This window comes from Procambarus clarkii, chromosome 40 (assembly GCF_040958095.1).
Source record: "Procambarus clarkii isolate CNS0578487 chromosome 40, FALCON_Pclarkii_2.0, whole genome shotgun sequence".
NCBI classification, from domain to species: Eukaryota; Metazoa; Arthropoda; class Malacostraca; order Decapoda; family Cambaridae; genus Procambarus; species Procambarus clarkii.
Genome location: NC_091189.1, coordinates 25,876,945 through 25,902,929, shown reverse-complemented (window position 1 = coordinate 25,902,929; position 25,985 = coordinate 25,876,945). Strand labels below are relative to the sequence as shown.

Here is a 25,985-nt window from a genome sequence, read left to right as displayed (position 1 = left end):
TCAACCGGGGCGTAATTACTTGATGAAACACACATACATTTAAGCCACCCAAGGCCACCCAGTCTTGCTGTAAAGGTTTACACCTCTCCACACCTCCACCACACCTCCACTACACCCCCACCACACCTCCACTCCCCCTACCACTCCCCCCACACCCCCCCACAGCCCCACCCACACCCCACCTCCCACGGTGAGCGCGCGAGACAGCGAGGCAGTGCGCAAGATACCACCATCGCGAGCGTATATAGCCATCGCCGGCGCGGTATAAGTGTCCCTTAGTATTGTCACGAGACCTGTTGGGCTCATCGGGGTCGTCCGTCCCTTGGTTGTCGACTGACTTTCCTCAGGATGCTACCCACAACAGTTGCCTAACTCCCGGGTACCTATTTACTGCTACATGAACAGTATTATCAGGTGAAAGGAAACGTTGCTCAAACGTCTCCGTTCTGAACACACACACGTACCTGGGACATTTTTCGGCCGTGGCTCGACTTCGCTGACCAGTGGAAGACTACATTGTCAGAATACAGTGAGTGTTATATTAAAGACAGAAACTCGTAATATATATGTGTGTGTATGTTTATGTGTAATTAATATATATATATATCTTACGTCTCAGTGGTGTAGTGGTAAATTAAGACACTCGCCTGGCGTTCCGCGAGCGCTTTGTCATGGGTTCGTATCCTGGCCGGGGAGGATTTACTGGGCGCAAATCCTTAACTGTAGCCTCTGTTTAACTCGACAGTAAAATGTGTACTTGGTTGTAACAACGATTCTTCGCGGAGGGGATCGTATTCCAGGGACCTGCCCGAAACGCTACGCGTACTAGTGGCTGTACAAGAATGTAACAACTCTTGTATATATCTCAAAAAAAAAAAAAAAAAAAAAAATTGCTTGGGTTAAACTCTAACATCCATTTGTTCGACCATTCCTGCAGCTTGTCCAGGTCTTCTTGAAGCCTCAAGCTATCCTCCTCTGTCTTAACCCTTCTCATAATTTTGGCATCGTCAGCAAACATTGAGAGGAATGAGTCTATACCCTCTGGGAGATCATTTACGTATATCAGAAACAGGATAGGTGCTAGGTCCGAGTACAGAGCCCTGTGGGACTCCACTAGTGACTTCACGCCAATCTGAGGTCTCACCTCTCACCGTAACTCTCTGCTTGGTATTGCTTAGGTACTCCCTTACCCACTGGAGCACCTTACCAGCTACACCTGCCTGTCTCTCCAGCTTATGTACCAGCCTCTAATGCGGTACTGTGTCAAAGGCTTTCCGACAGTCCAAGAAAATGCAGTCTGCTCAGCCTTCTCTTTCTTGCTTAATCTTTGTCACCTGATCGTAGAATTCTATTAAGCCTGTAAGGCAAGATTTACCCTCCCTGAACCCATGTTGGCGATTTGTTATGAAGTCCCTTCTCTCCAGATGTGTTACCAGGTTTTTTCTCACAATCTTCTCCATCACCTTGCATGGTATACAAGTTAACGACACTGGCCTGTAGTTCAGTGTCTCTTGTCTGTCACCCTTTTTGTATATTGGGACCACATTAGCCGTCTTCCATATTTCTGGTAGGTCTCCCGTCTCCAGTGACTTACTATACACTATGGAGAGTGGCAAGCAAAGTGCCTCTGCACACTCTTTCAGTATCCATGGTGAGATCCCATCTGGACCAACAGCCTTTCTAACATCCAGATCCAGCAGGTGTCTCTTGACCTCATCTCTCGTAATTTCGAACCCTTCCAAGGCCGCCTGGTTTACTGCCCCCTCTCCTAACACAATGACCTCACCTTGTTCTATTGTGAAGACCTCCTGGAACCTCTTGTTGAGTTCTTCACACACCTCTTTATCATACTCTGTATACCTGTCCTCGCCTGTTCTAAGTTTCAATACCTGTTCTTTCGCTGTTGTTTTCCTTCTGATGTGACTGTGGAGTAGCTTTGGTTCGGTCTTGGCTTTGTTTGCTATATCATTTTCATAATTTTTCTCTGCTTCTCTTCTCACACTAACATACTCATTCCTGGTTCTCTGGCATCTCTCTCTCTCTCTGCTTTCTGGTGTTCTGTTATTTCGGAAGTTCCTCCACGCCCTTTTGTTCAGTTCCTTTGCTACCATACATGCCCTATTATACCATGGATTCTTCTTTTGCTTCTCGGATTTTTCCTTTTGGGCCGGGATGAACCTGTTTACTGCCTCCTGACACTTTTGGGTGACATAGTCCATCATATCTTGTACGGACTTAGCTCTGAGGTCTGTGTCCCAAGGTATATCCCTTAGGAAACTTCTCATTTCCTCATAATTTCCCTTTTGGAGAATTGTGTATTCACCTAGTTGTGCTTGCGGGAGTTGAGCTTTGCTCTTTCGGCCTGCCTCTCAACTGTCAATCAACTGTTATTAACTACTAATTAACTCATTTTTTTCCCCACACACACACACACACACACACACACACACACACACACACACACACACACACACACACACACACACACACACACGAGCAGCCCATAACAGCCATCTAACTTCCAGGTACCTATATACTGCTAGGTAACAGGAGCATCAGGGTGAAAGAAACTCTGCCCATTTGTCTCTTGCATAGTCTGGTAATCGAACCCGGGCCACAGGATTACAAGTCCCGTGCACTGTCTACTCAGCTACCAGACCCCTATTTGCGTGCGTGTGTGTGTGTGTGTACTCACCTAGTTGTGTCTGCAGGATCGAGCATTGACTCTTGGATCCCGCCTTTCGAGCATGGGTTGTTTACAGCAATGACTCCTGTCCCATTTCCCTATCATACCTGGTTTTAAAATTATGAATAGTATTTGCTTCCACAACCTGTTCCTGAAGTGCATTCCATTTCCCCACTACTCTCACGCTAAAAGAAAACTTCCTAACATCTCTGTGACTCATCTGAGTGTGTGTGTGTGTGTGTGTGTGTGTGTGTGTGTGTGTGTACTCACCTATATGTACTCACCTATATGTGCTTGCAGGATCGAGCATTGACTCTTGGATCCCGCCTTTCTAGCTATCGGTTGTTTACAGCAATGACTCCTGTCCCATTTCCCTATCATACCTAGTTTTAAAAGTATGAATAGTATTTGCTTCCACAACCTGTTCCCCAAGTGCATTCCATTTTTCTACTACTCTCACGCTAAAAGAAAACTTCCTAACATCTCTGTGACTCATCTGAGTTTCCAGTTTCCACCCATGTCCCCTCGTTCTGTTATTATTACGTGTGAACATTTGATCTATTTCCACTTTGTCAATTCCCCTGAGTATTTTATATGTCCCTATCATATCTCCTCTCTCCCTTCTTTTCTCTAGTGTCGTAAGGTTCAGTTCCTTCAGCCGCTCTTCATATCCCATCCCTCGTAGCTCTGGGACAAGCCTCGTCGCAAACCTCTGAACCTTCTCCAGTTTCTTTATGTGTTTCTTCAGGTGGGGGCTCCATGATGGCGCGGCATACTCTAAGACGGGTCTCACGTAGGCAGTGTAAAGCGCCCTAAAAGCTTCCTCATTTAGGTTTCTGAATGAAGTTCTAATTTTCGCCAGTGTAGAGTACGCTGCTGTCGTTATCCTATTTATATGTGCCTCAGGAGTTAGATTAGGTGTCACATCCACTCCCAGGTCTCTTTCTCGAATCGTTACAGGTAGGCTGTTCCCCTTCATTGTGTACTGTCCCTTTGGTCTCCTGTCACCTGATCCCATTTCCATAACTTTACATTTACTGGTGTTAAACTCCAGTAGCCATTTCTCTGACCATCTCTGCAGCCTGTTTAAGTCCTCTTGGAGGATCCTACAATCCTCGTCTGTCACAACTCTTCTCATTAATTTTGCGTCATCTGCAAACATCGACATGTATGATTCCACTCCTGTAAACATATCATTTACGTAAATTAGAAAGAGGATTGGTCCCAGCACCGATCCTTGAGGTACTCCACTTGTTACTGTTCGCCAGTCCAACTTTTCGCCCCTTACCATTACCCTCTGGCTCCTTCCTGTTAGGTAGTTCTTCACCCATACTAGGGCCTTTCCGCTTACTCCTGCCTGCCTCTCAAGTTTGTATAGCAGTCTCATGTGCGGTACCGTATCAAAGGCCTTTTGGCAGTCAAGAAATATGCAGTCTGCCCAGCCTTCTCTGTCCTGCCTTATCCTTGTTACTTTATCATAGAATTCTAAAAGGTTTGTTAGGCATGATTTCCCTGTCCAGAACCCATGTTGGTGCTTGTTTACAAACCCAATGCTCTCCAGGTGCTCAGGTGTGTGTGTGTGTGTGTGTGTGTGTGTGTGTGTGTGTGTGTGTGTGTGTGTTGGGAGACCTCACCCCACTAAGAATATTAGTCTGTTATCAAAACATGCATTTTGGATGTCAGTATCTGAATAATGATGATCATCAAATAATAATATAATAAAACTCTACGGACTCGGCCTCGAACATTCCATCTCCACGGATCAGGAAGTGGGCCGACCCTCCCTATTAGTGGCGGACCCCTCTCTATCTCCCCCCCCCCCCACACCCCCCCCACACCCCCCCCCCACACCCCCCATAGAAACAGACAGACAGACAAGTCACGTAATGACAGAGACATTAGATGATGTCTCATTATAATAAGACAGGTGTCAGATAATGACAGAGAAATGTGTGGTATTTTAAACAATAACTATTCTATGTATTTACTAGAGAAGGACTTGACATGATGCCTTCACTAAACAACTACCACCAGAGAAGTAGTTCATTAATAAGCACAAGTGTTTAAGTCCAACAAGTCCCAGAAGCAGTCCAAGTAATTTGTCAAGGAATCTCCAGAAGAACTTGAAGTCCCTCACGAGAGACTCATGAGAAAGTTAGAGACACTTGGTCTCTAACTTCTGTAGCAATTACTATAGCACAAAGTTGGGTTAGGCGGTGGTTGGTTATTTCATAGCAGAGAGCTTACTTAAGTGGCGTTGCGTCCAAGTGGAAAACAAAGTAATTGCAAGTTTAGTGCCCCAGGATCGCCTTAGGCTCGTTGTTTACTGTATATATGTAAACAATTTCGACACGTCTGTATAGCAACGTTTGCAAATTTGTAGGTAATATCAAAATGGGGCGGGAAATAAATTAGATGTTTATCCCAATTTTCTTTAAATAATTTTTATCTGATTTATTATAAATCTTGAGCGAAACGTTTTGCGTAACAATGACTTCATAGTGTGTACACCTCCCCTGTACTTTGATTATACCTGCCTTGTGTTCTCTGTATGCACTTTATTGTGAATAAAATATTATTTTATTATTATTATTATTATTATAGAAGAATAGTCAAATTAGCTGAGTGACTAATTTGCGTTTCCAGCTCCCACCTCAATTCTTTCCTCTAGCTTACTCTCAATTTAAAGAGGCTTTCCTTGCTCCCCCTTGTATTTTGTATGTTGTGACCATATCTCCTTTGTTTTTCCTATCTTCTTGGGGTGTGAGATCTAGTTCCCTTATGATACTCTCATAGCTTAGTCCCCTTAGCTCCAGCACTAATCTTGCAAATTTCTACATTTTTTTTTTATTTTGGGTTTAATTGACAAGGTGTGTACTCCATGCAGGTAGTGCATTGAGTACTGGTCTAACGAAAGGTTGCATAGATTCCCTAGAAAGAGTCCTATTCTAGGTTCCTAAATGAGGTTCTAATTCTTGCCCGCGTCCCATAGGCTGCCAATGTTTGTTTACACACGCTTCTGCATGGCGTTCGTGCTGGAATTATATTCACCCCAAAATCTTTCTCTCTTTTTATTCCTGTAGTTTCTTTTTCTTTTAATGGTGTAGATGACTCCTAGTCTACCTTTTTGTCCTTTACCCATCTTCATTACCGTATATATATCTTGACATTGAATTCTAGCAACAATTTGTACACCCATTCCCGGAGTTTGTCAAGGTCTTCCAGTATTTTTTTGCAGTCCTCATCGGGTTTAATATTCTGCATCACCTTTCCGTTGTTTGCGTGCACTGAGAGCTCGGTCAAAGGGTCCGAGCTCGGTCCCTCGGGTGCATACACTGAGAGCTCGGTCCGTCGGGTGCATACACTGAGAGCTCGGTCCGTCGGGTGCATACACTGAGAGCTCGGTCCGTCGGGTGCATACACTGAGAGCTCGGTCCGTCGGGTGCATACACTGAGAGCTCGGTCCGTCGGGTGCATACACTGAGAGCTCGGTCCGTCGGGTGCATACACTGAGAGCTCGGTCCCTCGGGTGCATACACTGAGAGCTCGGTCCCTCGGGTGCATACACTGAGAGTTCGGTCCCTCGGGTGCATACATTGAGAGCTCGGTCCCTCGGGTGCATACACTGAGAGTTCGGTCCCTCGGGTGCATACATTGAGAGCTCGGTCCCTCGGGTGCATACACTGAGAGCTCGGTCCCTCGGGTGCATACACTGAGAGTTCGGTCCCTCGGGTGCATACACTGAGAGCTCGGTCCCTCGGGTGCATACACTGAGAGTTCGGTCCCTCGGGTGCATACACTGAGAGCTCGGTCCCTCGGGTGCATACACTGAGAGTTCGGTCCCTCGGGTGCATACATTGAGAGCTCGGTCCCTCGGGTGCATACACTGAGAGTTCGGTCCCTCGAGTGCATACATTGAGAGCTCGGTCCCTCGGGTGCATACACTGAGAGTTCGGTCCCTCGGGTGCATACATTGAGAGCTCGGTCCCTCGGGTGCATACACTGAGAGTTCGGTCCCTCGGGTGCATACACTGAGAGTTCGGTCCCTCGGGTGCATACACTGAGAGTTCGGTCCCTCGGGTGCATACACTGAGAGTTCGGTCCCTCGGGTGCATACACTGAGAGTTCGGTCCCTCGGGTGCATACACTGAGAGCTCGGTCCCTCGGGTGCATACACTGAGAGCTCGGTCCCTCGGGTGCATACATTGAGAGCTCGGTCCCTCGGGTGCATACACTGAGAGCTCGGTCCCTCGGGTGCATACACTGAGAGTTCGGTCCCTCGGGTGCATACATTGAGAGCTCGGTCCCTCGGGTGCATACACTGAGAGTTCGGTCCCTCGGGTGCATACATTGAGAGCTCGGTCCCTCGGGTGCATACACTGAGAGTTCGGTCCCTCGGGTGCATACATTGAGAGCTCGGTCCCTCGGGTGCATACACTGAGAGTTCGGTCCCTCGGGTGCATACATTGAGAGCTCGGTCCCTCGGGTGCATACACTGAGAGCTCGGTCCCTCGGGTGCATACACTGAGAGTTCGGTCCCTCGGGTGCATACATTGAGAGCTCGGTCCCTCGGGTGCATACACTGAGAGTTCAGTCCCTCGGGTGCATACATTGAGAGCTCGGTCCCTCGGGTGCATACACTGAGAGCTCGGTCCCTCGGGTGCATACATTGAGAGCTCGGTCCCTCGGGTGCATACACTGAGAGTTCGGTCAAAGGGTCCGAGCTCGGTCTCTCAGGTACATTATTCAACATAAACCCAGGAGGGTTCAGGTAGTACAATCAGGCTCGTTCTAGACTATAATAATAATAATTCACAAGAAGGTACACTGAGATTACACTGAGATTGTGAGATTACATAAGATTGGTATTTTTACATTCAAGCAAAGCCACTAACATGCATAGTGTTTCGGGCAGGGCCTTAATCTAACATATCAGGTATGATGAAAAGGCATATTGTAGCAAAATTTTCTATTAACATACAACTAAAATATAAATTGACAGGTGATTACAAGTGAAGATATTTGTCTTAAGTACTAATATTGGGGATTGAGTGATGAAGATTAAGCCACCCAAGAGGTGGCAAGGGTATGAATAGCCCGTAAAATACTGGGCAAGTTATAGTGTGAGTTTGAAGCACAGTGTAGGAAACTATGGGGATGCAATTAGGTACTATTTGGTTTTACTTTTGAATCACAATCGAAAATTCTGAGTTCGAATACCTGGCGCGAAAGAAATGCATTGGCGCATTTCTCCTGTTCACCTAGCAGTATGTAGGTACCCAGGAGTTAGTCAACTTGTTGATACCTGGTTGATGGGGTTCTGGGAGTTCTTCTACTCCCCAAGCCCGGCCCGAGGCCAGGCTTGACTTGTGAGAGTTTGGTCCACCAGGCTGTTGCTTGCAGCGGCCCGCAGGCCCACATACCCACCACAGCCCGTTTGGCCCGACTTTTTTTTTTTTAGAAAACAATCTAATTTTCTCTTAAAGGTGTCCCCGGTTGTTCCGGCAATATTTCTTATAGTCGCTGGGAGGACGTTGAACAATTGCTGACCTAGCCAGGAGTTAGTCAATTCAAAAGTACATCCTGGTGTGGGAAGGGCCGATCAGTAATTCGACTTCGGGGAGGAACCTCGATACATAACATGTACTGTATGTATAAACTGGCTGTCTGTCCCCCGAAACAATGCATTATCGATTATTATTAAATAAATGCTGGTAGTGGTCGTGGAGAGTGGTAGGATAGTAGCGGGCCGCGGGGGACCCCACTTGTTACATTCCTCCAGCTCCAAACTGCCTCCCTCACTCTGACTCTTCTTTTATCTTCAGGTGTTGGTACCCTGATGTTGTCTGGCTCAGGGTCACGTGATGGTTCCATTATCTTTATTTGCTCAGACCCAGGTACTCACCTAGTTGTGCTAGCGGGGGTTGAGCTTTGGCTCTTTAGTCCCGCCTCTCAAACGTCAATCTACTAGTGTACAGATTCCTGAGCCTACTGGGCTCTATCATATCTACATTTGAAACTGTGTATGGAGTCAGCCTCCACCACATCACTTCCTAATGCATTCCAGTTGCTAACTACTCTGACACTGAAAAGTTCTTTCTAATGTCTCTGTGGCTCATTTGGGCACTCAGCTTCCACCTGTGTCCCCTTGTGCGTGTAACGTACGTTTATATTACGTTGTTGGGTAGATAAGATACCCAATATTTAGTGGGTTTTTATATTTATATAGTAGTCTTGGATACATCAGTGTCGTAGACGTTGAGACGGAGCTTGGAGCAGAGCAGAGAGCTCCGTAGGTAGGTCCTCTGAGTGTGGCTAAAGTCGCAGAACTATGTGGGAGAGCGTGGCGGCTCGATTGAGGAATCGTGTCTAAACTTGATGGGGCTTGAGAGAGCGTTGTAGCTGGATGTGGTCGTAGTCTGCTGTCTGCTCTGAGTCGAAGCTGTAGCGTCTTGGGTTGATTAGAACTGTACACGCCGACGAGTGCTACATTCTTGAGGTTGAAAAGGTGAAGTAAATCCAAAGTGTCTGTACTGGAGTTATCCGAATCCCTGTGGAAATTGTACTGTCAGCTATTCGATTGATTGATAAAGATTAAGCCACCTAAGAGGTGGCACGGGCATGAATAGCCCGTAAGTGGTACAAATTTTTGTTCAGTAAATCTTTTCAGTGTTCTGAGGTTGCATTTAATCGTCAGGCTGCTATCGCGGGGGAGGATACTGCTTCACAGTCTTTATGAGGGTCTCCAGCTGCTGGACACCTTTTTTGGTCAGCAGAGTGGCTGTGTTAATGGCTTCAGGGGGGTTACTGCAAAATTCAGGGACTCTTAAAGCTCTTCTAAGGTCGTTGGTTGCTTCACATTCCAGGAGATAGTGAAGTTGCAGTCTCCGTGGTGTAGTGGTAAGACACTCGCCTGGCGTTCCGCGAGCGCTATGTCATGGGTTCGTATCCTGGCCGGGGAGGATTTACTGGGTGCAATTCCTTAACTGTAGCCTCTGTTTAACGCAACAGTAAAAAAAAAGTGTACTTGGATGAAAAAACGATTCTTCGCGGCAGGGGATCGTATTCCAGGGACCATAGGGTTAAGGACTTGCCCGAAACGCTACGCGTACTAGTGGCTGTACAAGAATGTAACAACTCTTGTATATATCTCAAAAAAAAAAAAAAAAAAAAAAAAAAAAAAAAAAAAAGTAATGGCTTTTCTGTGACAGTTTGGCAGAAGATGCACTTTCTCTCTGTCCGGGTTCACCAATCTCCCAGTTGCATCTGTAACCTAGACGTAGTCTATATAACCTAACTGCTATTTCCCTCTGGATTCCTTTTGGGATATTTAACCTTTCTAATTTGGTTGCCTGAAGATACCATATTGTAGAGGGCGAACCTTCAGCTACTCTGGTGTAGATAGGCTTTGTTGAGGTGTGAGAGTGTCGGCAATTCACTTCAAGCTTGCTTATATTCGGTGACTACACCTCAGCTTCCCCCGACCAGGATGGAAAGAATGTTACCTGTAAATAAGGATAGGATTATAGCTTGTGTAATTAGTGCTAATTAGTTACGCCATTAAGCTAATGGGAGACTGTAGTGAATATATTGTTTGTACTCGCTACATGCGTGTACCACCCGTGTTAAATAATCCATCCTCGTCTACCCCTGTCAATTTCCTTGAGAATTTTGTATGTGGTGATCATGTCTTCCCGAGCTCTTCGGTCTACCAGCGACGTGAGGTGTAGTTCCCTCAGCCTTTCCTCGTAACTCATTCTGTGACTTGCCATGTGGCATACATCTGAACTTATTTCCAGCTTCGTTTTGTGCTTGACAAAGTACAGGCTCCATGCTGGGGCCACATACTCCAGGATTGGTCTTACATATGTGATATACAAGGTTCTGAAAGATTCATTACACAGGTTCCTGAAGGCAGTTCTGATGTTAGCAAGCCTTGCATACGCCGCCGATGTTATTCTTTTGATGTGGGCTTCAGGAGACAAGTTTGGTGTGATATCAACTCCTAGATCTTTCTCTCTGTCCGTGTTGGAACACTGATGTTTACTGACTCAGGGCCAGGTGTTGGAACACTGATGTTCCAACACCTGAAACATCTGGCTCTGGATCAGGTGCTGGAACCCTGATCTTTACTGTCTCATGGCCAAATGATAGAATCTGATATTTGCTGGCTTAGGGCCAGGTGCTGGAACCCTGATGTTTACGGCCACATGACCAAATGATAGAACCTGATATTTACTGGCTTAGGGCCAGGTGCTGGAACCCTGATGTTTACGGCCTCATGACCAAATGATAGAACCTGATATTTGCTGGCTCAGGGCCAGGTGCTGGAACCCTGATGTTTACGGCCTCATGACCTAATGATAGAACCTGATATTTGCTGGCTTAGGGCCAGGCGCTGGAACCCTGATGTTTACGGCCTCATGGCCAAATGATAGAACCTGATATTTGTTGGGTCAGGGCCAAGTGATGGATCCCAAGGTTTACTGCCTCATGGCCAAATGATAGAATCTGATATTTGCTGGCTCAGGGCCAGGTAATGGATCATGCTGTTTATTGGGTCAGGGCCAAGTGCGGGAACCCTGATGATTACTGGCGTTTTAAATGAGTATGTGGTCACCCATTCATTTACTGATCACACACAAAGGTGTTTAACCTGACTGATCGAACGGCACACATATAGGCTCTTGCCTTTAAATGAACACAATAATGGAGTTTTACTTTAAATGTACAATTAGAGTAAAATGAGATAAGCAAACAAATCGATTAATAAATTAAGCCTGACCAAGTGACGGCAAAGTGTTAACTGTGTCGGTCACCGGGCGGGCCACTGTTTTGATTGGTCTATATTTCCACGACGAATCTTAACCCTCGTAAAATTAACCTCTATCCTATTTTTAAAGAAAGCCAAACAAATACATACATATTTTAAACAGTAAGAAATAAATTAATACTATATATTTCTGCTTGGAGTATATAGGAAAACACAATTGCGACTAGAAAGCCTGTCTATTTCCAGACAACTCATTATTGGAACGCCCAGGGTTTCTGTAAGGGAACAGCTGATTCAAAAGGCTGCGGGCAGCCGCTCCGGGAGTGTCGCTCCACCTTCTCACTCTCATACATTATTTATGCGCGCGTTGTAGCTCCTGGTGGTGTTGTCATCTTGGATCTGTGAGGGTAATGCCGGTTGCGACACGGGTTCTCCGTCTGTGTAGCTAATTAGTTGTGTGTGTGTTGTTTTTGCGTGGCTTGTTGTTTCCTAGAGTCAAATTCTACCAGAAGAAATAGATTGGTATGTCTAATTAGTTTTGAATTAGAACGAGGCACCCCGATCACGTCACGGTAATGTCACACCTCCACAGAGTATATGGGAAAAACGAAATTGATTTTGGTTAATGTTAGTTAAATTAGGATGGAATGTTTTGTTGTCTTAGAATCTGCCATTCTGAACAAATGTTCCAAGTAACACGGGCTATTTTGAGCCCGTGCTCAAAATAGCCCGTGCTCTATTCTAACCCGACCACCTGTACAGTGGACAAGTTAGAATAAAAACTCACACTTGTATATTTGAAGTTTATTTAAGGAATTTACACCAAATCTTTCGCACTCTCCTGAGGGCTTTGTCAAGGTCTGAGTGGGGAGTGGGTGATGAGGACGAGACTTACATCTCAATGTCTAATCATAGGTTAGATTAGGATAGAATAATTCATTGTGTTGGGGAGAGGCAGCAAGTGAAAATACTGTAATGTTAGGCTATATCGAGGTCTCCTCCCCCCCCCCCCAAAGTTGAACTACTGACTCGGCCCAGGAGGCCACCCCAAGACCAGCTGACTAGGTCGAGTAAATAGGTCCTGTGTACCTACTTGCTGCTTGGTGAACAGGGCTTTAGGTGATAGGAAATGTGTCTTAACCATTTCTGTCCTGCCCAGGACAAAAATGGTTAGTAGTTGGGTTCATTCAAACCTGGATTGAATGAACCCAACTATGACCGGGATGCTTGGTTAATTTTCGCAACATATTATATTCAATAAAGATATGGCTTATTGCCTCAAGATTTTAATGAGTAGGAAAATTTGCTATTAAAATAAATATACCAATTGTGTGAAATGTTTATTACCTAGTGTAATAGCTTCCTAATGTCTTGGACTGGATGTCTATTACGTTTATTCTAGGCCAACTACTGATCTTTCCCTAATATGCAACCCACAGTAGTTGCCTAACTAAGGTACTGTAATTATTTACTGGTAGGGGAACAGGAATCAGGGGTAAGGAATCATGTCATGCTGTCTTGCTCTGCCCAGGAATCGAACACAGTACCTTTCGGCTACGAATTGACTATGCTGAAAATTGTGCTATAAGAAAATCCACTAGGACTATAGGTGGGCGCAAACTTATGTCCGTGGCATTGCCAGTCATGTACGATCATGACTACCACTTGACCACATCTGACCTGTAAAAGTCATACAACCGGATTCCTACTGAAATCACAGAAGTCTGGAGGTCCATACTGCAGTCAGTCAAGTGTTTACATATGACCCACAAGCACTTGGGTGGAAGGGCAGAGTGGTCCCACACCTGAACGCCCCAACTTAGAAACACAGAAATCATTAACGTGATATATATCACATTTTCTCATTGATATATATCGTGTTAATATCACATTAATGTGATATAATCAATTTTTCTCAGTGATATATATCATGTCAATGTGATTTCTGTAAATTGTGCTATAATCATCACTCGAGTTGTGTATCATAGAGTATCTGCCACCATGAGAGATACCAGTTAATATGGAAATGTGACTATGGACAAAGAACAACTAGAAAATAGTGAGAAGGAAAGATGACTGAATAATGTATATTACACTGGCATTGTGAAGGGCTTTTGCCTTATTTTCTAAGGATGTGTTGCTAGTATAGTGATGATACTGAATGTACTGTATATGGCTGATGTAAAATTATGCAATAAATACAGTACATTCTGAAAGTAAAATTTGTGAATAGTATGTTTATATTTTACAATAAATACAGTACATTCTGAAAGTAAAATTTGTGAATAGTATGTTTATATTTTACAGTGCTGCATGTGTACACTTCGTAGAATGTCCTGATTGTGGGTAATGAGACAGCTTGCCCACTCAATGCCCCTTTGGGTTGCTTGTCCTTTAATAAAATCCTTGAAACCAATGCTTTTGACATTACTGTACTTATATCTATATGCTCTTTGTTTTAGCATCATGAATGATATCTACGACTGACAGTTCTGTGCCACAGATGGTACTAAATAGTCTGCCAGGTTTAGTGCCTTCCTTTAATAATTGCTTGCTTGTATGTAATTTCCGTTGTTAGGGAGAGGACGTCTTTAGGCTTGTGTTGAAGTCCCCCCCCCCCCTCCTCCCCCCAAGATCAAACTACTGATCCTCTCCAGGATGCAACCCCACAACAGTTGCCTAACTCTTGGATACCCATTTACTGCTAGATGAACGGAGGCATCAGATGAAAGGAAACATTATTATATATAGTACTGTAAATAAGTACAGTACTGTATTTATATTTTTTACTATTCAGTGTAATTTGTTGAACTTGATCATTAGTAATGGATGTGGCAAGAAAATGAACACACACTCGGTTGATAAGTCTTTCAGAGTTTAAATGATCTTGACAATTGTTCTTGTGCAGCCAAGTACAATGTATACCTGCTTACATGGACAGATTTCACCCTGCACTCTTCCACATCCTAACTGTACCACAGTATCCACTGTTTGCAATGTTAGAGTATTTTTATCTCATGATTTTATAAATGTAAACAATGTAATCACCTGTTTTCAAACATTTTCATTAAAAAACTTGCTGTTGCACAGTTTAATATTTTTTTGTTAAATATTTGGCACAAAAATAAAGTCCAGCTAATACATGGCCTTACTCCACTTGCTTTTTCATTATTTCACCTATTAGTCTTCCAGGCTTGACGCCTTACTTTGATACTGTACATGACCTGTCAACTAGCCTGACGACGACAATCTTAAAATGGCATGGTATCCCTCTGTTGCATCCGTTGCATCCTTTTGTCTGGTCGACAGTGTTCCATTAATCTGGAGTCCTCTGTAGAGTACAGTGGACTCCACAGTCTAGAGTACAGTCCAGTATTTCTTTTTAGACCTAATTCAGATGCTGTGTGTAAATATGGCCAAATTTTAAATTTGGATTTTTTGTTATTTGCCAAATATTTAAAATAATCTAATATCAATTGGTAGAACATATCTTGGCATATATATAATTTTTAAAACAAATTTGATACTGTATAAACAATGGCTTGCTTATATCATAAATATTATTAATCCTGTACATTTTCCTTAAAGAGTTTAATCATAAAGCCAATACTGAAGTGCTAGTAAATTGCTTGATCAAACTTATGAAGATTTAAACCCCTAAGAATTTGTCTCAATCTTTGTCACTAGAACTGTCTTCCTGGCACATACTGTGTTTGTCTTCTTCCCTGAAAGGTTTTACGCACCATTAGCTAGATTGCCTTTGTCTTCACTCCCCAGTCATCATCACTTATCTGATATGTATAACATTTCTGTCCACGTTACTACAGGCGTATACCTCTTCCTCCTACCTAATCAAGTCGGTCTATTACTGCTAGCAGACATCTTTATTACTCAAATATATAAGTAGTAGAATTCATTAACATCTATGAACATTAACACCCAACCTCGATACACTTTGAGGAATCGATCGATCGATTGAAGAAATATAAGAAAATTCACTTGCACAAACAGAATGGTAGACAGTTGGAACAAGTTTGGTGAGGTGATGGTGGAGGTCAAAACCGTCGGTAATTTTAAAGCATTATATGACAGAGTGCTGGGAAAATGGGACACCACAAGCATAGCTCTCATCCTGTAACTACACTTAGGTAATTACTTACTATTTTCAGCTCTTCATCCATGTAATCTTTTCTTCTGTTGTTCCTATCTGGTCTATCCAGACTACTCTTGCCGGCAGAGATTGTTTCTACTCACAAATTGATATAAAAAAAATATATCTTTTAAATCCTTGAGTAAATGCTGCCAGCCCATAAGAAAATGATAGCATGGTGAGGATGTGTCTAGTGTAATAGCAGTGTGCCACCCAAGGACGATGTGCCCAAAAGTCTCGTTCTGCTTCGAAAGTGAACGTGTAGGGGAAACTTTTAAACAATTGTTTGAAAATAACCTGAAAATGAATGCGAAACAACAAAATATAAATAACTATTCGAAACTGATTCAAATTTGACAGTAACAAGCACAATGCCACTTGAGTATGTAATTTTCAGCATTCACTACTAATTTGTCTAACAGGTGATACTTTGCTGAAAAAGTGCTTCAACAAAACCATTATGGATTTTGAAAATTATTGTAACCAAAGTTATGACTACAGTTAAACAGCCACTTGAAACAACTCCGAGTAAGCAAATTGTAAAGCAAGAAAAGTAACAAACTTGTCAGAATTTTGATTAATAGCAAAATAGGTTTTTAAGAAATTTAGTAATGAGACTTGGATAAGTGAAAGATAGAAGTATATACTGTATTGTATTGTTAAAATGTTAGTCAGAAAAGGTGGACATAAAATTTGTCATGCATACAGTACTGCCAGCAGTTGCAAAATCACCCTAATAGTTTATCACTTTGTCAGGGACATGTAGGCTTATTGAAGTTTCAATAAGGCTTAATGAAGTTTCCCCTTGGCGAATTGTTGACATTCCCCAAGATGGAACCCTTAACAGTTGCTTACCTCCCAAATACCTATTGTATTTTACTGCTAAGTAACCAGATGAATCAGGTGAAAGGAAATATGGCCAACCACTCCAGTTGTGCCTGGGGATTGAACTGGCTCAGGATTGAAATGTTAAACATATGTCCTTTCATATGTCAAAGACAACAGACTAGTATCAATATTAATGCATTTTAATGCAAGATATAATTTGATATGATATACTGTATTAGTAATGACCAGGAAAGAGGCCTTCCATAGCTTGATGTTGTAGACTAAGATGTTGTCACAGGTCAAATATGACTATCACTGTAGATGATCAAATATCACATCAATGGCATCATAGCTTCAGAATTTTTGTTAGTGTATGTTTGTTGTTACAAATTTAATGTTATGAATTGGTACAATTTGTGATGCATTTTTTTATAAGTACAGTAACTGATTTTATGAATGGTAGTTATCATTAATGATATGCTTCTTGAATGAATTTTACGAATAATGAATTTTTTAAAGCTTATCTCTGTAAGCTGTTATGTAAGTTAATATTCATGTCTATTAAATAATAATTCTTTACAGTCCTGGAAAAATGTTGCTTATAATATTCCTGTATTTTATTGCCAAATACAGTACTAAATTTTGTTCAGTCTCAAAAAGGTGTACAGTAATATTTAAAACCTATTTTAGTTTCAGACACTATGAAGAAAACGTTGTCTCCAATACCAGATGAAGGTAATGGTGCCAGTGGTGGTAGCGGGAGTGTGGAGGGATCCGTGTCTATAATGAAATTGAAAGAAAACCTGAGTAACCTCGTCGAGCTTCAGAAGGAACATAAAGAGGTTTGTTAGGTTGTGGCCTCACTGGCCGACTCATCCTCCGTGTTTGATAGTAGAGTGTATATAGCAGCAGTGGATGAAATACATAAATTATGGACCCCCCCCCAAAAAAAAAATACATTTGGTACTGTTGGTATAACAAAACCTACAAAATCTAGTCATCAACCTAACCTAATATATTTTAGACCTACTTTAGTACATATATGTAGTACTATACTAAAGCTAGAGAGGTTAAATTTGGAGGTTGCCTTCATTCTCAGGGCTTCTACAAAATCAATAGTGGACTTTCTGGAATAAAATTGTCCATATTTTATGCCTTCTATCTACAATTGCTATTTACTGTATGTACTAGAATTTTTTGGGAATAAGTTGCCTCTTGCTGCAGTTATGTATACAGTGCATAACAAAGAGGATTGTTATGCACTGTATAACAAGTGCATAACCGGGGCCGGGGAGGATTTACCTGGCACCAATTCTTAACTATAGCCTCTGTTTACCCAACAGTAAAATGGTTACCTGGTTGTTAAACAATTTGGCGTTGTATTCCGGGGAACATAGGATTAAGAACTTGCCTCAAAATGCTGTGTGTGCTAGTGGCTGTACAAGAATGTAAGAGCTTTTTTTTTTTGTGTGTGTGTGTGTAATTACCTAAGTGTAGTTACAGGATGAGAGCTACGCTCGTGGTGTCCCGTCTTCCCAGCACTCTTTGTCATATAACACTTTGAAACTACTGACGGTCTTGGCCTCCACCACCTTCTCACCTAACTTGTTCCAATCGTCTACCACTCTGTTTGCGAAAGTGAATTTTCTTATATTTCTTCGGCATCTGTGTTTAGCTAGTTTAAATCTCTTAAAGTTCCAGGTCACAGGAAATCTTCCCTATCGATTTTATCAATTCTTGTTACTATTTTGTATGTAGTGATTATATCACCTCTTTTTCTTCTGTCTTCTAGTTTTGGCATATTTAATGCCTCTAACCTCTCCTCATAGCTCTTGCCCTTCAGTTCTGGGAGCCACTTAGTAGCATGTCTTTGCACCTTTTTCCAGTTTGTTGATGTGCTTCTTAAGATATGGGCACCACACAACCGCTGCATATTCTAAATCGAGGTGTATTCTAAATCGTCGTGTGTGTGTTTGTGTGTGCGCGTGTGTGTGTGTGTTTTTTAAATTCTTAATGTAGATATGTAGAAAATATCAGGAATAGAGATACATGTATACAGCATATGAAGCAGCATGGGAAAGGATGGGGGAAATCAGGGGACTTTTAGAGTAGTATCAAGTGTACAATGACCCTGGATAGGAGAACAAGAATTAATTTGAGTTTTAATGTATACATATTGGGAGCTGAGGTATCCCATGACTTCATAAATATTGTAGCTGTAATCCAATATTGCTTCATGATTTTTATTGTTACCATTTTTTACCTTCAGAGGCTAGGAAGAGTTGAAGAAGAAATAGCAAAGCTGCAAACATTCAAGAAAGATTATGAGCATCTATTAAAAAGGCTTCTAAGTCTTCCAGATAAAACCGCACATGAGGTGGGTACTGAGGATTGGTTATTATCAAGTGGATCATTTGGAACAAATAATACCTCTAGACAAGATTTATCACCCCTATATACTATTACTGTACTATTATTATTTCTGAGAGGGGCCCTTTGGTGTCTCTCTGGGCTAACATAAAGGGGCCACCAAAGGGAACCATCAGAAAGAGGCATTTCATTACATTAAACAGTGAATTTTTTTAAACCAACAGTGCTCTCTTCTGTGATAATATACCTGGGAATACCTGGAGTGGGTTGTGGGAGTTCTATTACTCCCCAAGCCCAACCTGGAACCTGGTTTGATTAGTGATAACTTGGTTAACAGGTTCTTGCTTGGAATGGCCTACAGGACCACTGCAACCTTAGTTGATATTTCACTTCTTGCAGGAATGTGTCATTTTTCTTTGAGTAGTTGTGGACCTCTCATGATCATACTTCCTCTGATCGGGCTTATGATGCCTCTATTTTTCACTGAGTTTAGTCTGCATTTCATACCATATCATTTGGTTCAGTTTGTTATTTTAATGTGGAAATTTTGGACCTCAACTTCCCAGTATTTTCTGTGTGTATTTTATATACCTCTCTTGTCTCCCCTTCTAGAGTGTACATTTTGAGAGCCTTGAGATAGTCCCAATAATTTAGGTGTGTTATCATGTCTGTGTGCTGTATACATTCTCTGTGTTCCTTCTATTTCAGAAATATCAGATTTGCTGTACAATAATTGTAACACAGTAGAAAGCTAATTCGGGATGAAATTGGTCCTTTTAAGTTGTGTGTCTTCCTTCAATGCACCCGCCTAAAAGGCAAGCCTTAATGTGAATTGTTCACTTAAGTGTGAATTTAGAATTGATTGGACTGGCTCATCTTATTTAGTGTAGTTTTCTATTGATTTGACAGCAGTTGGCCTGTTATTTTATTCCTGTGATATTCTTCCTCAAATATTATATCTCCATGCTCATATCATACTTTAAATTTGCACTCTTTCATTACACTTTGAGTCTACAGCTACAGTTCCCATGGACAGAAACAGGAAGTCTATACAGTAGAACTTCGATTCGTCTACTCTTCAATTGGAACACACACACTTTCTTTCCATGCCGGATTTACTCGCCTAATTTGAAGAGCGAGTTCGCCGAAGCATTAGATATGCGGCTTTGCTTAGGATGTTGGGACAGAGCTCACAGACTAGTGGAAATGTTGCCCATCATATCATAGGTTAAAATTAAACTTCCCATAGTGAAATCAGCCATAGAGCATGGAAAATATGAGGGTATGAATGGTAACACACTTAATAAGGCTTCAATCACCTTCCTAATGATTCCCATAGATGGACATAAGACTATAAGAAAGAGTTGGGGGCCTTGGGAAAGTCATTGAGTACAGTATATTTAATTTTATGGTTTGTTTTCATTTTGAGATTTCTTAGTTTGACTAATTTATGAGTACCTACTCACTGCTAGGTGAACAGAGCCATTAAGGTGAAAGGAAATGTGCCCAATCATTTCTGACTCGCCCGGGATTCGAACCCAGAATTCTCGATTGTGCATTGAGAATGAACCCGACTGTACTACCAGGACCAGGAAATATGTTAGCTGTGGTTAAATCTCTTTACAGACAGGTTCTTTTGGTAGGTATCTTCATATGATAGGTGGGAAGTTAACATTTTGCTCAGTGAAATCAGCCCATGGAGCACGGGAAATATTAAGGTATGAATAGTAACTCTTTTTAAACTCGTGTACTGTACAGTGGACCCTTGGTTTACGAATTTAATTAGTTCCAAGAGACTAAAATTCGTAAACCGAAATTAATTTTCCCACAAGAAATAATGTAAATTGAATTAATCCATTCCACACACCCAAAAAATGCCAACATAAAAATACATTTTATACAGAATACTACTCATATTTTTAACTACAGGTACCTTATCTTTATTGAGGGACTCCTGTTGGTGTATGGAAGATGGTGAGGAGGGGGGGTAGGAGTCCCCCTTCCATTATAACATCAGGCAGTGATGACATTTCTGGGGTACTCTCTCTCCTACATTTTGCAGCCATACCACTAGGATCTGGTTGTGTCTCACTGTTTGCTTGTCTTACAAATTTTTTTCTAAAGGAATGCTCTGAAACCAAAAAAGCAGAAAACAGTGAAATTCTTCACAAAAAAATTGAAGTGCAGTCGTCACTAGGCGGGATACACTGGTAACCTGAGCGTGCCTCGCCCTGCACCCAGCAGAACCCAAACTCTCACGCTCGTCGACCCATACATGTATCGACATACATGTATCGACAAACTCATAATCCGAGGTAAACTTCGTACTCCGAGTCAAATTTTAAGAGGAAATTGACCTTGTATACTGAAAAATTCATGAAAGAGGGGCATTCGTAAACTGAGGCTCTGCTGTACTGCACAAAGAGCTTTAAGGCACATGACGGGTGGTGCATAGGATGCCATATGGCATTTTAGGCACAGTATTCATACACATTGTACCTGGGATTCAACTACCCCAGGTACACGGGGCTCACATCCTGTGCCTCAGGACTCAAGGAATCAGACACCATCTTCAAAAGAAAATCATCTGCATACCTCCTGGTTGTGAGAGCCTTGGTACGGCTAGTGACCAAGGCTGACACAGGCAGCAGGAGCTCGCAGAACAGCTGTGTAGTTCGGGGGCCACATCACCACTTAATACTGATGAATAAAATAAGTATTGTAACTGCATTTATTTTGTGATGATAGCTTCATAGATGATCCTGGCTGCAATAATAACTATGTACAGGGTTTAGATATCAGTAAGTACAATGCTAGTTATGATGTTTTCAACAGGAGGCCAACATTCATAGCAAACATCTGAAGTTTCATGCATTTACACATCGTGCCACAGTAACTTCGTGTTCCTTCAGAAAATATTCTTGTAGAAAATTATTCATGTTCATGATTTAGTGACAGGAATGTGGTAATAATAGCAGTGTTGGGTAGTCTACTGAAGGCATGTTGCAGCTGGTGACGTTGTCTGCTGGCTTTGACTGGTCATTGCATGTGGCTCTATACTGTTGTACAGTCTTATTCCCAGCTGCTGTGACAGACGGACATGTGTCAGGAGCGCTCCTTGAGGTTGTAAACTTGAGCTAACCTCTATAGCGAACCAGTACTCTTGCTTATCAAAGAAATGGAGTGAACTTCTGCTCTGTCTACAGAGTCTGAGAGTGAGGATGACATACATGTCTCCAGGCCATTTCAGGTAGTAATGACCAGGGAAAAAGTGGAAGACTATGAACACACGGGGTAAGAAACGGCAAGAAACAACCAAAAAATTACATTGATAGATGCCAGACAGGACCAAGGTTTTTAATTACCCGCCAGTCTCAAAACAAAAATCTCACCAGTCAGACACAGCAGGACTGCACACAGCAAGATGGACAGATTAATGGATGACTCTTATTTCCCTCAACATGTCAACTAACTTTTCATCAGAAACTGGGGCCAGATTCACGAAGCAGTTATGCAAGTACTTACGAACGTGTCCATCTTTCCTCAATCTTTGACGCCTTTGGTTACATATATTAAACAATTTACAAGAATGAAAATTTCCCAATCAATTGTTGTTATTGTTATAAGCAGCCTCCTGGTGCTTCGGAGCTTATTAACTGTTTAACAAATGTAACCAAAGCCGTCAAAGATTGAGGAAAGATTGTACACGTTTGTAAGTACTTGTGTAACTGCTTTGTGAATCTGGCCCCTGGAGTGGACCGTTCAGTTGACCAAGAAATTTGGTGAATATGAACTATTATTTAAGGAGGGTGTTCACTGGACCTACATAATGCTTGAGACAGAAGAGGCAGTGGAACATCTAACAACTGACAGATTTAAGAATATTGTTTTGGTTACTCCTGAAGTGGGAATAATTTGCACTAAAGTTATTGTTTTTAAGTATCCGATATACTTGGATCCTGAATTTTTTCATCTCGACAATGAATGTGTTGTGTGGGCCAAGAGGAACATTATACGTGGTGATAAACAAAGTCAGATTGTTGCCTTGTTAAAGGGTGAGGCTCCAGAAAGACTTTGTGCAAGGACTTGGATACGGGAAAGTGGCAAAATATATTGAGAAGCCTACATTATGCATGAAGTGTTATCATTGGGGACATATGGTCTGGAAATGCCAGTTTGACCCCAGATGTCGGTACTATACAGTATTGTGGTAAGAAGCATGACTCGTGACAGTGTAGAGTCAGGATTGACAAAGGAAATTTTTTTTGCCATCTTGCTGCAATTGGAAGTAACAGACATCAAGTGAAAGGAAATGTGTCCAACTGTATCTGTCCTGTCTAGGGATTGAACCTGGGTCTCTTGATTTTAAACCAAGGACGTAGACCATTGTATTATATGACCCGTAAAATCATTAACAGTGTAACCTCGGTTGACGAATGCCTTTCTTCACGAATTTTTCGGTTACGAGCTCAATTTCTTCGTAAAATTTGACTGTCTAGGAGCTTTCTTGCTTGGCGAGTTTGTTGATACACCCATGGGTTGACCGAGTGCGTCGCTCCTGGTGGTACGGGTGAATGCTCCGTACCAGTGTACGGAGCTTCAGTTTACCAGTGTCTCCCGCCTAGTGACGATTGCGCTTGATTTCTTTGTGAAGAATTTAATTGTTTTTGTGAATTTTTGGTTTCTGAACAAAATGTCATGGGTCCCAAGGAAGTCAGTGGTAAAGTTCAACCTAAGAAAATAGTTGTGAGAATGATGATAGAGGAAAAACAAGAGATCATTCATAGTGAATGAATGTGGTGCCTCACTTCAGACAAGTGTTAAAATATAGGGAAAAACCAGTGTCTTTAGACAGATTCTTAGTAATACAAACAAGCAGTGAGCCAAACCAGGTCCTAGTGGTATGCCTGCAAAACATAGGAGAGAGAGTACCCCAGAAATGTCATCCAGTGCCTGATGTTATAATAAAAGGGGACTCTCCTGCTAAACATGAACACCTCTCCTCTTACCCCGCCTTCTTACCGTCTTCCATACGCCAACAAGTTTCCTCATTAAAGATAAGATATACTTGTACATACTGTAGTACAAAATATTAGTAGGAGTATGTATAAAATATATTTTTAAGTTAATATTTTTGTGGGTGTGGACCGGATTAATTAAATTTACATTATTTCTTATGGGAAAATTCGTTTCGGTTTATGAACCGTTACTGGGAATGGATTAAATTTGTAAACAAAGGTACCACTATACAGTACTGTATTTCCAAGATGTAAGTTACATGTATTCCTCCTTATTTTTGGTGACTTTTTCCTAGATGTCTTTACCTAGACATCCTTTACCTTTTTGGAGCCGGTCGGCCGAGCGGACAGCACGCTGGACTTGTGGTCCTGGGTTCGATCCCAGGCGCCGGCAAGAAACAATGGGCAGAGTTTCATTCACCCTATGCCCCTGTTACGTAGCAGTAAAATAGGTACCTGGGTGTTAGTCAGCTGTCACGGGCTGCTTCCTAGAGGTGGAGGCCTGGTCGAGGACCGGGCCGCGGGGACACTAAAAAAAAAGCCCCGAAATCATCTCAAGATAACCAAGATAACCTAAAATTATCTTCCTGGCTCTTCCGTGTTATACATTCAAAATAAAAAGCCTCAATCATGGTAGATCTTACATGCCATTTTTCAGAGTCTTTAAAATGATGTGAATATACCAGTGTTATTTAATGTAGCAAGCTCCTCATGCTTTATTGATGGTGGTACTTTACTCACATTGTTTGTTTGTTTGATATTGTAGTATTGTTCAATACTGTTCTCTCTTTAGTTAATGGGCTTTCTGAAAAATATGGTAATCTAGTAGTCTTGATCACTTGTTAATACTGTATGTGAATGAAGTATGTACTGTATTTCCCGACATATAAGACTCGCCTTCGCTTAAAATGCACTTCTAGTACTTTGTGGGGGGGGGGGGGAGAGTTTTAGTATACTGTACTTCATGAAATACAGTAAGTACTTAAAAGTGGTTTTATAGTGCAGCTGCCTTATTACAATGTTTGTTTGCATTAACTAAGGTTATCTTGAGATGATTTCGGGGCTTTAGTGTCCCCGCGGCCCGGTCCTCGACCAGGCCTCCACCCCCAGGAAGCAGCCCGTGACAGCTGACTTAACTCCCAGGTACCTATTTACTGCTAGGTAACAGGGGCATTCAGGGTGAAAGAAACTTTGCCCATTTGTTTCATGCCTCGTGCGGGAATCGAACCCGCACCACAGAATTACGAGTCCTGCGTGCTATCCACCAGGCTACGAGGGCCCCACCAGGCTACGAGGGCCCCATTAGGCATTGAATTTTACTCCGGAACTATGCAGCTATTAAAAAGGACTACATAGAGCTGTACATGACTAAAAATTGTAACATATCAAATATGAAAAAATGGAAAACGGTGATTGGAATACACGAGGGAATTGCAAACAGTGATTGGAATAGTCAAAAATTGCAGATACAAATTGGAATACAGGTGGAAATCACAGATAGTGATTGGAACACAGGAGGAAATCTGCGATTTCCTCCTGCGTACCCCAGACACAGGATAATTATACAGAAAATGAATAATTATACAGTCCAGTATATGAATCATTTTAAAGTGTAAATGAAAATTCTAGTGTATAACAATTCTACATGGTAGAATTTAGATTAATTAATTAATGGTAATTCTATACTGGTTATCAGTTCAGTGTATGAGTACATGTTAAAACAAAGCATCCTATTGGCCAGTGTTACGTGAGAAGGTACTGCAGCAGTACCCAGCAGGTGGCAAGCTTCACACTTAAACACTAAATAAAAAAAATGCATTGGATCTTGGCATTGTGAAAATATGGGCAAAGCATTAAAGTAAACTCAAACAAAAATATAACAAACTTACAGTACTTTAAAAAAGAAACAACAAATAAATAACTTCAAAGCTTGATTTATAAATCTTGGTTGTGTGATGAGATCTGGAATAGAACAATAACTATTCTGGCAGGTGTTGCACCAAATCACACATTAATAAAAAAAAAAAAGAGAAAATAAATTAAAACAAAACGGCTGGGACCTTTTACGGTTGCGTATCAATTGTGGCCAAAAAACAAGAAAATAAAACATTTAAACATTTAATATAAAAAAAATGACTTTAATTTTACACAGAATGATAA

At 41.9% G+C, this 25,985-nt stretch overlaps 1 protein-coding gene across 3 annotated transcripts in view; it reads left to right on the top strand.

Annotated features, from left to right (window-relative positions):
- The first annotated feature begins 219 nt into the window (after positions 1-219).
- Positions 220-25,985, top strand: part of uri (unconventional prefoldin RPB5 interactor) — a 101,639-nt gene continuing 75,873 nt past the window's right edge. For 2 of the 3 annotated variants that reach the window (XR_011231025.1, XM_069338879.1), the window contains exons 1-3: positions 11,731-11,866; positions 17,128-17,279; positions 18,707-18,814. Coding sequence is in view for 2 of the 3 variants with exons in the window: in XM_069338879.1 (XP_069194980.1) it covers positions 17,139-17,279; positions 18,707-18,814 (249 nt within the window). In the remaining variant the exon portion in view is untranslated. Of the gene's footprint in view, positions 530-11,730; positions 11,867-17,127; positions 17,280-18,706; positions 18,815-25,985 lie in introns of those variants that run through there. The other variant, XM_069338880.1, reaches the window with a different exon arrangement.